The following is a 12,352-nucleotide window of genomic DNA, read 5'->3' on the forward strand; positions in this document are numbered from 1 at the left end:
TTTCTTTCCTCCAAAAGGCAACCACATTCTCAGATTCCAGAACCACATTCTCAATTCCTCCAACTGAACCAGACATTCAGATGGTTTTGATATTTTCCACAGCTTACATTTTGGCTGCCTGCTGTTTAATTTTCCCAAAGACCTAAAAATGGTTGGCGGATCGGAATGAATACATAGACTTCAGTAGGAAGTCCCCAAACCCTCTTGCCTTTATTTTCTAGACATACAAGTTTTAAACATAGTCTTGCATACAGGTAGTCACAGAGAGTTCTATAAAATAGTGCTAGAACTGTCCATTTGTTTCCTGGATCCCCCAGCGTCTCTAAGTTGAAGGTCAGACCGCCCCTAGGAGAGACCCTGAGAATGCACTAATTCCGTCATGACTCGCATGGGTCTATGAATGAAGCATTCCTTCTCTTGTTCGGGGGAGACTTGATTTTCCTGCAAAATGCTCTTGGTGACATTTCCATAACCTCATGATTACTACTTGGTTTTCTGCAGTGTCTTCAGATTCAGACCCTCCTGTATGGACCGCAGGACAAGAGGACTCTGGCCACCCAGCAGACCATCGACGTCCTGTCCAGGTGAGTTGGCCTCCCCTCACGCTGCCCTTTGACGTCAGAATCTCAGAGGGAGCCGGTTCTCTAAGGGTCTGTGGCACTTCCCACGGAGAGTTTCACTAACTGATTTCCCCTAACTCATACACTAGGCCAGACCAGTTCCTTTGAAAACCCAGCTGGAAAATATCTCCTTGCCAGATACTAGGAAGAAATTAGCTCTTGAATAATGTCCGAAACACACGCTGGGATTCATTCTCCTGCAGGTCATCTCACCTGCTGGAGGGCGAGGGCACAGAGCCCAGCTCGGCCTGCTGGGGCCTGGCCTCAGTCCTCCCATGCCTCCCAGGCGGAGATTGCGAGCCCCCTGACTTCACCGTGAAGGCGGGCCTACGGCTGTCTCAGCCCCGGAGCAGAGGCCCGCCTCGCCGGGCCTGTGGGCTGACGGCCGAGTCCTCGCTGGGGAAGGCCCGCGGGCGGGTGCGGTGGCAGGGCCACCATCTCGGAGCCTGCCCTGTGGGCCCCAGCTCTTTAGCAGCTGAGGGTTGATGTGTCAGCTCAGCGAGAATGGTCCCCGAGAAATCAGAAAGTGGGAGAGAAAGCCTCGAGTTTTGTGCTCCTGTACCACGATTCCCCTCCCATTTACATCCCTCCTGAGGCACCTTCATGAACGTACCTTGGCAACTGCTAGGCTCGTCTTCCCAGCAGCCGAGGTCCGAGGGGCGCCCACTCACCCCACCCTCTGCTTGTTTGCAGGGCCCCCGAGGTGGCCGTGAAGCCCAGGCAGGCCCCAAAAGCCAAGCCGGCCTTCTGCACCAGTGGGCCGCAGCCCACCATGCTGGGGAAGGCCAGGCCCGGCGCAGCCGACTGAGACCCCCCCCGACTCGCCCCCAGAAAGCTGGGCAGGCCTGGGTGCCGGGGTTTCGGGTGCTGTATCAGTCTGTCCAACTAGAGGATGGAACAGCCACCGCACAGATTTTCAAGGCTGACTCTGCTCCAAACGCAACAGCGAGACCGTGCCCCTCCCGTGGACCCCATTCTGGCCATGGGTGCCCTTCAGGGTGACCTGGTGCTTCTATCAGACATTTTTCTTTTTACCACTTTCGTGGTTTTTCCTGACAGTAAGAATTTTCACCCATCAGCACTATTGTGGCCGAAAAGCTTCTCTTCAAAAGTTCAAAACTTCCTGTGCAGGAGGCTAGACCCAACACCTGGTATTATATATTTATTTCTATATATTATGTAGCCCCTCAGGCAGGTCTGGAGTTAGATTTGGAGCAATAAAGTCCTGGAAAAAGCTCCTTCTTCTAGGAAGTTAACAGGGATTGAGAAGAAAATGCTAATAAAGGGAAACCGCTGGGAGTGCTGGGGTCAGTATGTGCTTTTAAAATGAAGCCTGTGTCAGAGCCCCGCAGAGCCCCACAGAGCCCCGCAGAGCCCCGCAGAGCCCCACAAGGGGCACAGAGGATCCCCCTCACTCGTGTCACTCACTCACTGAATCTGGTGGAGCACCCAGGATGTACCGGGCATGTGCTAAGAACTGGGGACACAACAATAAACAAGGCACAGTATCCCCATCCTCTGAGAACTTGCTGTTGAATGCAGACGCTAGTCACTAAACACATGATGGTGGAGCTGGTGGAGACAACAGAGGGAAAGAACCAGGTACGATGGGGCAGGTGATGAACAGACCTGACTTTGCCTAGAGGTCAGAGGAGGCCGGTGCAGGGAGTGGCGAGAGATGAGCAGGAGGAAGGCTGACTCCCTGCTGCTGCCTCCTGTGGCCTCCACTCCAGGCAGAAACATGGCTGCTGCTCTGAAGCTTTTTTTTTTTTTTTTTTTGAATTGGCACAGCCCTTGGCCCCCTGCTCTCCCAGCTGTGTTCTGGGTTCAGCATGTAGCGGGGAGGGTGGGGTGGAGTGAGCGCTCATGTCCACAGTGGTCTTCAGTCCCCTGGGGGAGAGGCCATCAGCATTCAAGTACAGAAGACCAGAGTGGCATGTCTGAGCACCTGTGCCCATGCAGTCAGCGATGAGATCCAGGACTGGAAGGAGGGGGGTGAGCACACACAGGGTGGGGTGGGGGTGGGAGCAGTTTCTTCTCCCCACCTCATCCCATGGCCTGTGGCCCAGGAGGGCTGCAGGCTGGTGTGAAGATGGCTCCTTTCCGCTCCAACACCCAGTAGGAACACCAAAACCACTCTGGCTCCATTTGTGCTGGGCGCCACCTTGACAACTGATGGAAATAAACCAAAAAGTTTCGTGACAGGGTGGGGAAGGGCTGGGTCCCTAGTCCTCCTTAACAGTGTGACAGCTGACCACACAGGCCACTCCTGCTGGTACTCAAACATCCCAGACAGGTCTGTGGGATGAAGGCAGCATTCAAAGGTGTCAGACCGGGTCACTACTCACCAAGTGACTATCTGGTTGAAGACACGGGTTTTGACGTGGGTGGTAGAATAAATGTTTTAAATACATACCACACTCGAGCCTGCCAGGGGCTTTCTATGTACCTTCAAAGTTCCTATGCTGAAGCCCTAAACCGCAAGTGTTTAAGGTGGGGCCTCTGGGAGGTAATTAGTACATGAGGGTGAAGTCCCACGAACGGGATTAGTGCCCGTATAAGAAGAGACACAAGAGAAACAATCTCTTTCCACCATGTGCGGGCACAGCACGAAGGCAGCCGTCTGCAAGCCAGGGAGCGTGCCCCCACCAGGAACGAACCCACCAACACCTTGATCTTGGACTTCCAGCCTCCAGAACTGCAAGAAATAAACGTCCACTGTTTAAGCGTCCCAGCCCATGGCATTCTGTTGTAGCAGCCTGCGCAGACCAAGAGAGTCCATGCTGGGTTTTTGAAAAAAAACAAAATGTGATTTGTGATGTTACTTCTCCCTTTTCTGTATCTTGTAGGATAACACCTTGACAGCACAGAAACTAGAACACTTTTTAAAAAAAATTTAGCCCCTACCCTGGGAAAGAATGGATTTAGGAATGTCCCACCGAAAGTCTCCCATCTATTAAATGTGTTAACTTCAAAATGAAAGGAAGACTCAAGCTGTTCACGTTTTTTTGTTGTTGTTTTTGTTTTTGGTAAAAGGCTACAAACAGGTAAGGGTATTGACTCCTTTGTCTCAAACTAGTGCAATTTTTTCAAGCTCCTAAGGAACAGCCATGATGAACCATTCCATCCAGTCTGCACCGAAGGTTAGTAGTGAACCATCTTGGTGTGCTCAGGACTGTTCTGGTTTTAGCAATGGGAAGTCCCATGTCTCAGGAGACCCCTCCACTCAAGGCAAAACAGGATGGTTGGTCACCCCATTGCCACCAGCCTTCCAGACTGTCGTGATGACATTCTTACCACAAACCGTGCAGTCTGAATTTGAATACAAGCCAGTTGGGTTTACACTCTGCCCTGCTTTCTAGTTCTGTGCTAATAATATCAAGTCCTGATTCAAATGAGGAATCAAAGAACTTGAACTTTTCACTTCTATGCCCCCCAGTGATTCTGTGCCATAATAAAAATGTGCACGTACACACACAGATGCTTTCATTAGGATTTAAATAGAAACCACAAAAACATCTACTGGAAAACATTCATTCTCTTTAGGAACAAGTGGAGTGTTTTTTTTTTTTTTCTTAGAGTTTTATTTTTACACATTCATATGACATTTCCCTTTGTAGGGAACAGGAGGTTAGCAAGATCAGCTCTTTAGATGATTCCATTCTAAATATACATTTTAAAACAAACAATATCAAAACAACCAGCGGGAAGGTGAAAAACAGTCCATTAGTACCATCTCGTCTACACAGCAATAAACGTGAGAAGACTGGCTGTGTCCTCACCCTGTCCCACCAAGCTGACTATGTTGTCTCCGGAGTGACTGGTTTTAAAGGAACCGGAGCCATGGGGTGACTGTCACAGGGCACCCTGCTCTGGGGGATCCAGGGACTGAGTAACATGGCAGCTCATGACTCGGTACTGGTACTCCTGGCAGGATGCTTCTGAAGATACGAGTTCCAACACAGACATAAAAGTTAAGATCTAAGATATTTATTTTCCAAAGGAGGTGAGCCGTGAAATAAACAACCTATTCACATTAGCACTCGTTAAGTGACATTAAATGAAGCCCACTTAGACACACATAACGGACTCCTCTCCGTCATCAGTCTTGTCATCAAAACAGTAGGCTGTCACCTTGACCAAATTCTCACCAATAAATCACTTATACAAATACCATTCACCACCTACCACTAACATAAAATCAGCTCACCTTTCTATTAGAAACGAGAAGTCTTTGTTGGCAAAGCCGTCACCTCTGTACCAACTTGTCACAATCACCAGCGAGTTCATTTGGCAGGTAACAAAGGTTCCCGCTCGCAGTTCAGATCAACTTTCTTTCTCTACCCTGCTTCACGGTGTTTTTAAAATAGATCATCCTGAAAGCTGTGCTGCATTTAACCTCCACGTTCGATTAGGAAAACGCACTCTCCCTAAACTACCCGCTGTCACCACTCCTGGCCGCTGAGGAGATACGCATCTTGGGGGAGGCGTGAGGGCCATCGTGTGAAACGCAGAGGGAAGACCCTCAAATTCCATACCTCCCCCCGACCCGCCGCGCCGCCCAGCATCATAACCTACCTGAGGACAGCACCCCTCGATCGTTACCCCTCAGTGCCCTAGCCAGGCAGTTCTACAACACTGTGTTAGAGGAAGTATGGTTTAGACAACATGTGAAAGGAACTCGTCTGGGTTAGAATAACACTGTGCTGCTATAAGTACTATTTTTATGTGATGCTACACCTTTAAAGATGGAAGCTTTAAAAACAATACCCTTGTGTCCAACAGAGCCACTCATTGTCCTATCATAGACTCAGTGGTGCGTGTCTGCAGGTCCACACTCTGCAGCCCAGGAGAGGAGGTCCTCTGCCCTCCCCCGGGGCCCTCCCTGGGGGCTTCAGGGCTGGGGGGCAGGAGGGGCACCCAGTTCCCTCCCCAAAACATCTTATTCTATTTAACGTATTATTTGTGTTCCTGGACAAAACACCCCAACTCTAATGACTTCTGTCAAAAGTGTAAAAACCTTCGTGATGCTGGTTGCCTTGTTTCATCTCTTGACTCTTCAAGCTCAGAAAGGCCTCCATCCCATCTTCCTGGGCTTCCAACCTGACTGTGCGTGAGCGTCCCTCGAGTCCAGCCGTGGTCTGAGCATCAACGTCCTTCTTACTGTCTTCAGGGTCTGCCTCCCATCAGTACAACTGCCTGTTTCGATGCTAAGGGCTAAGGTGCAGGAAAGCTCAAATATACTCTGACGAGAGCTGGCTACTCTAAAGGTTATAATGAAGAAAACTATTTATTTAGACTGTGCACTACTTAATGACCTAGTTCCATAAAAAACTGGTACTGTAAGCGATTCTCCATAATGACCACCTCCTGGCCCCTTCCGGACCCACTATAGGTTTCCAAGAGCCCGTGTAAACACAGCAAGTGTGCTGACTGGAAACCCTGTGCTAGGCTGGAGCTATCCTCTCCATAAATAAAATACTATATGTACTTTTTAAAGTTCTGCACGTAGAAAGCAATTCACTCAAGTCTTAAAATGAATTTAACTCTGTGACAAGTAACTTTTTCCTAAAGATGAAATCACTTAGATTTTTTTTCTTTAATCTGCTTATTTCCTATAATTTCTTTTTGAAGACTTCAGACAGAGAAAAATGTGTTCATTTTTCCCTTAAGATGTTAGTTAACTATTTCATATTGGCACATGCAAAAAAAATTTACTCTTATATATTTAATGTATATTTTACTTTAATCTCGTTAGTTACCATGTAGGCATCTTACCTAGATAGTTAAATATAGTTTCAAACAGAATGCGAGGCATTTCTGTGACCAGGTGCAAAAGGGGTAGAAATCGTCTCTAGGAGTAGAAAGAAGACTCCAGAGAAAGGAACTTTTAAGACTAAAAAGATTAAAAAAAATTTTTTTTGTCAAAGTCCCAACTCAATAAAATTCCAACACCTTTTAAGGCATGAATTAGTTTGAAAACTTTACAGATTATAAAGCAAATTGACATTGCCTGGAGCACTCTTTGAAGAAAGTAAAAACGGGGAGGTTTTAATAAAGAGTGAACCTCCTTCCCTCAAAAGAAGTAAAGGCCTTTGTGTGTTGGTTGCTACCAAGTAAGACAGCATGTAAAACACAGCATCTGTTCATCAGAACCAGTGTCCCTCATTCTCCTCGTCCTGACTGTCTAGATACAGGAGGGCAACCTTCTTTTCATCCGAAATCACAGACCTCTGGTCTACCATCCTCTGTAGCTGCACCGTCTTATCAAACTCAGCCTGCTCCTTGCCCTTTTCCCCAGGGGCCTGGTGTCTGTCCCCAGCAGAGCCCTGAAAGCTCGCGCCGGCTGCCAGGTCATTCCTACTGCCAGCATCTCTCCAAGTACCACGGTCAGACTCGCTATGAGCTTCTGCTTCCGTCCCTTGGGGGAAGAGGACCGTGGCCTCTTGTGTCCAGCGGGGGGTCGCCTCTACATTACTCACGTCCATCTGAAAGGTAAATGAGGTTTCTTTGGGCCCCAGTGCAACGTGCCTTACTGTTCTGCTGCCATCTGCCACCTCGCCTAGCTCAGGGGAGTCTCCCGAGCCAGCAAGGGCAAATGCTGTGGAGACGGGTCCGTGGAAGACAATGTGCTCAGAGGTTTGGGTTTCTGTGGGGCCCAGCTGAATGTGCCTAAAGGACCTGCTCATGCCCGATGTCACTTCCACCCCAGACGTGTCTCCCACGCTGGTCTCCTGAGGAGACCCAGCCCCTTGGAAGGTGCTCCTTTCAGTCATCAGGATTTTCCTCCCCACGGTGTAACTGCGGGTGGCCTGGCTCACATCCGCCCCGCCCTCGCTGTGGGCACTGCTTTCTGAGTCACTAAATTCCCAGGGCGGGGGAACTATCTGCTCGGTGGTTTGGTGCCTCTGAGACCCGACTCTGACATGCATGGTGGATGTGCCACTCCCTGTCCACGCTTCAGTGTCCACAGAAGCTTCTCTGACCTCCAACTCCACCTGCTCTGAAAGGGGGGCTGTGAGCTGGATTTGCTCACTGAACCCCTCTCTAGGGCCTAACTGAAGGTGCGTTACAGAGGTCTGGGTACCCGCTGACTCTTCTGTTTGAAAATGATCACCAGCCTTCCCTGTCCCAGAAATGGGGGCCTGAAAAATTATCTCCCTCTTAGCATGAAACTGTTTGGAGTTAAATGAGCTGTGCCTCCCCGATCTGTCGGCGTCAGTGGAAAGCTCTGACGGGCCAGGCTCTTCTGCATCCTCTGCCTCGGGACAGGCAGGGACAGGCCCCTGGAAGACGACTTCTGTGGACACTTGACTTTGATCGGGACCCAAAGGAAAGTGCCTCGCAGACCAGCTGGCTCCCGCCGAGCTCGCTGCCCGACTCAGGTCGCTTTCCCCACTTACCTCCACCACTTGTGCAGTGGGTCCTTCGGGTGAGACTTGCTCAGTCCTCCAAATTCCAGGGGGCGCTATTTTAACGTGCCTTACAGACTGAGTGACGTCCTCTAGCACCTGTGACTGGGCAAAGCCCCTTGGGCTGGTGACTTCCACGGTGGCCGACACCGGGCCCTGGGAAGCGACCTGCTCTGGGCCAGGAGAGGCGGGGCCGGCGTGGGCATCCTCACCAGAGGGGCTGTACAGCTCCCGGGTGGCCCAGCGCTTGAAGCGGAAGCCGGCAGCCGGGGCCTCCGCTCCGGCCTCCTCGTCTGGGCTCCCAGGTGCCGGGCTGTGCCGCTTGGCCAAGCTGTCCCGTACCACCGCCTCCACCGCCTTCTCTATCTCACCCGCCTCATCCTTGCTCAGCTCCTCCAGGTCTAACTGGTCGGCATCGACAGTCTGCAAGAGGTTGACTTCGGCAACTAAGGTCACAGACCCACCACCTGCGGTCTGGACTTTCTTTACGTCCACTGAAACGCCCTCGGGCCCGCCCTGGTCCTCTCTGGTCAGGGCAGACAGCTCCTCCTTCATGCGCTCCGGGAGGCTTTCTTCCAGCTGCTCGATGACCTCCACCAGCTGGTGTCTGGGCTCCTTGAAGCCTTCCTTAATGGATGTGTGGAATTCCTGTGGTATCTTAATTTCCTTTTCAATGACTATGGGTTCGGTATGAAATTCACCACTCCTAGTCTGCTCTTTCCAGTGAGTAGAACCCAGGTCCCCCTCCAGAAATGGTTCTGGAACATCCGGTGGCTTCACAACCTTCTCTCCCAGCGCTTCGTCCTTATTGCCTCTTCTCCAAGACCCCGGTACAATTTCATCCTGCCAGGAGTACCTGATGGTGGATTCCTCTTCAATGTGGATCTGCCCATACACGGAGCCTTCGTCTCCATCGCGCCCCGCGGGCTGTTCATCCGGGGTCGACACGAAATAACTCTGCTCTCCCTCTGAGTCACCTGCCTCCATCACTTCTTCAACGTGAGTTATGTCCTCTTGGGGCGGCCGAGCCTTTTTATGTCGACTCCCTGAGAACGTGACATCTGCTTCTTCATAACCTTCCTCCTCCTCAACAAGCCCCTTGGAGCCCGGAGACGCATCTTCCACCTCCTCCACCTGGAATGGGGTAGAAAACTCAGCCGCCTTCTCGCCCCCGACATAGCTCATGGGCTCTTCAATGATCTCCACGTTGACGACCTTCGCCCTCCCCTCTCTCCCTTTCAGCCCGAGATTGATTATATCTCCGATCACCCGCTCAGCTGACTTCCCTTTCAGCCCCACCTCCTTAGTACCCTGGTTTAAGAGGTAGTCCAGGCCCGTTTCATCCAAAACATCAACCTCCTCAGTCAGTTTCGACTCCACGACTATCTCAGTCTTTGTTTTTCCGTCTCCGGGGAGCTCTTGCCGGTCCACGTAAGTGACTTTTGTGTCTGGAAAAGCACTGGCTGATGCTTCTGTCTCGGGGGAGTGGGTGAACTGCTTCAGGATACTGGACACGATGTTTTCGGCTATGGTCTCGGTCATGGAGTCGCCTTTCAGAGAGCCTGTGGTGTCGCTGGTGCTCAGCCTGAACCCAGCCTCCCTTGTTTCCACCCGTCTACCTGTCCCTTCACCAGCGTCCTTCTGCAGGGGCACCTGGGGACCTTGCGGGGCCACCTCCGGGCTGCCGCCCGGGGAGGCTTCCAGACTGATCGGTATCTCTCCCTCCCTCACACTTTTCTCCTTCAGTGACTCCTTCTCTTTGGCCCTTTCCCTCATTTGCTGGCTTTCTCGCTTTCTGGCTTCTTTATCTAACTTTGTCAGTTCTTCCCACCTTAGGTTTCTTTCCTCTGAAGCCTTCTCTTTGGAATCAAACATTTTCTCTTCTCGCTTTGTTTGGATGGTTCCCGGTCTGCCTCTCTCCTGCCCCCTCGTGGCTTCAGCTTCTGTTTCCTTTCCCAAAAAGACGGTCCTCTCATTCGACCAAGTGCTTTTGGAAGCCCCTGCCGTCACGTGGTCCCAGCGCTCCTGGTAGGGCTTTCGGGCAAGAGGGGACTCTCTGGCTGAGCTGGCGGGGGCATCCTTTGTCCCTTCGGTTCTCACTTGAGCTTCAGTATTTCTTAAAAGATCAGGGGTTGGAGAGAAAGTTCTGAGGTTGCTTTGACGGCTGGCAGTTTTTTCATAGGCGTTTTCCAGGCGAGTGGTTGTAAAGGAGGCGGCTCCGGAGCTCAGGAGGCCTCTTCTGGAAGCGCTTCCCACGGCCTTCGGAGATCCCGGCCGAGCCAGCAGGTCAGAACGCGGTGCCACACTGTGATGGAAGGTCGTGGAGGGTGCCTTCTGCCTTGGAAACAGATTTCTCTCGTTTTCCCTCTGTAACACTGAGGTGCTGTATTGATAGGGAGTTTTTCTGAATTCTGTAGAAATTGAACAGTTCATTAGAACGATACTTATCATTACCTGTTTTCATCTTAAAAGCATCACCACAGGTCCAGTCCCGTCCCATCATGATAAATACCTACTATGACCACAGAAGGGTCATCATGAGATTGTTTCAACCTCTGAATTATTTTTTTCCAATAGTTAAAAAAAAAATCCCATGACAAATTAAAGCAGGACAAAGCTTCCACACAACACTTTCCTCCAGTTACTGATCTTAAAATATCCATCTTAAATATATCAAACATGTGGCTGTAAAGCACAGCGCATGTGCCAGAGAGGTTAGGGGTGCTAGTTTTTGTGGCAGAAATTTCAAAACATGATGATCATTTGGAGTCATTCATTTCCACTCTGCTGCGGTAACTTTATTCTACTTATTCCAGCAGAGAAGAGCTTCGTAATTACTACAAAGGACATAATTACTAAACACTAAATGGCATTACCCTTCCACCCTTTACAATGCTCTTATTCGTCCTTGATTTCCATGGTGAGCCAACAAATATTGAAGAACGTAACTTTTTAAACTTTCTGATTTCTTCTATTTCTATACTTTTTTTAAAAAAAAAACCCAAACTTCTCATTTGAGAAGTTGCCAACACAGGAAGACAATCACCAACACTACAATTTGTTTTAATGTCATGGTCCACGGGGCTTCCTGCTTTGCTCTGGACCATGCACAGAGAGAGCTACCCGTGGGAGTGTCCAAAACCTCCTGGGTACCAGCTCTTAGGGGTGGCAGCTCGTGGAAGGAATGCAGCCAGGAGCACCAGCTGCCCTCTTCCCCAGCGACACCCGTCCTGCTGAGCTGGGCAGAGCCTTCTCACCCCTGGGTCTCCCCTCGTGGCAGCCAACCACGTGTTCCCAACACACCACGATTTTGAATACAGCAACCCCCACGGAGCCTGCGACTATGCGGAGGAGGGTGTACAAGGAACACACCACGTGCAGTGTGACCTGCCCTGGCTCGGCCAGAAAGCCCTATGGAAGTTATTTTTGTTTTTGTTTTTTTAAGTTATCTTACAGGTTCTTTGGGACTTTCTAATGACCACTCTAATGTCAGTTCTGCAGCCACAGAAGTACGAGTTTGTTCTGCAGCTTTTGGCCTGAATGGAGGCCGACCCTGAGCTGCCCCCGCCAACCTAGGGTGGTGAGAACTGTGTGATCCTTCCCACCTGTGCCCTGGTGGGGTCTCGAGTTCCAGGCTGCTGACTGCCTGCCACACAGAGTAATACCTCCCCAGGCTTGTGTTAAGACTGTAGGTCTTTGGTCTGTAAAGGGTGTTTCCTCCAAAGGGTGTGACGAACAAGTCCCTGTCCACCTTCTCACCCTTCACACCCCCCAGGTCTCGTCCCATCAGCCCTTCCCTTCCTCATCACGTGGGACAGGACGCACCCCCCAAACACTGGCTAGATGAACAAATGAGCTTATCAAGCCCTTTCCCACAATCTCATTTGCAGTATTATTTAAACTATGGCCAATTAAATAAAATCTATTTGGTACTTAAGAGAGGGATGAACGATGGTTATCTAAAAATTCATATCTACCAAGACTATTCCAGATAAACGATGCTTTACTCTTTGTCCATGGAATGAACCCGTCCAGACGGACAGCATCTTAATGTGAAACAAAGAGCTTTCCTCATATTTACCTTGCGGCACGTTTTCAATGCGCTCAGTCAAGATCAAGATCTCCGGGTTACTTTCTCCTTCCAGTAAGGCTCTGTAAAAATAGTTATTTTTAAAAGTCATTAAGAAGTAAAAGACGAGGAGTGCCTCTGTAGGCCATGTGTCTGGTCAACGGCCACACTGTCAGTGTCACGCGTCTGAAGAGGCCACACCACAGTGAGGCCAGCCTGCCCAGCAGACCTGGCTGGGGAGAGCATCGATC

At 50.4% G+C, this 12,352-nt stretch overlaps 2 protein-coding genes across 5 annotated transcripts in view; one reads left to right on the plus strand and one right to left on the minus strand.

The window, feature by feature from the left end:
• TTC23 (tetratricopeptide repeat domain 23) overlaps positions 1-3,602 on the plus strand; it is an 82,078-nt gene extending 78,476 nt beyond the window's left edge. For both annotated transcript variants that reach the window (XM_010962912.3, XM_010962911.3), the window contains exons 10-11: positions 502-584; positions 1,314-3,602. In XM_010962912.3, the coding sequence (XP_010961214.2) occupies positions 502-584; positions 1,314-1,428 (198 nt within the window). In that variant the 3' untranslated portion in view covers positions 1,429-3,602. The remainder of the gene's footprint in view (positions 1-501; positions 585-1,313) is intronic.
• Positions 1-12,352, minus strand: part of SYNM (synemin) — a 34,911-nt gene that overhangs the window by 7,708 nt on the left and 14,851 nt on the right. The window contains exons 3-5 of one of the 3 annotated variants that reach the window (XM_074354204.1): positions 12,114-12,184; positions 8,024-10,443; positions 4,181-7,108 (exon numbers count right to left, since the gene is read on the minus strand). In XM_074354204.1, the coding sequence (XP_074210305.1) occupies positions 6,770-7,108; positions 8,024-10,443; positions 12,114-12,184 (2,830 nt within the window). In that variant the 3' untranslated portion in view covers positions 4,181-6,769. Of the gene's footprint in view, positions 1-4,180; positions 10,444-12,113; positions 12,185-12,352 lie in introns of those variants that run through there. The other 2 variants (XM_074354205.1, XM_074354203.1) reach the window with 2 other exon arrangements.

This window comes from Camelus bactrianus, chromosome 27, assembly GCF_048773025.1.
Source record: "Camelus bactrianus isolate YW-2024 breed Bactrian camel chromosome 27, ASM4877302v1, whole genome shotgun sequence".
NCBI lineage: Eukaryota > Metazoa > Chordata > Mammalia > Artiodactyla > Camelidae > Camelus > Camelus bactrianus.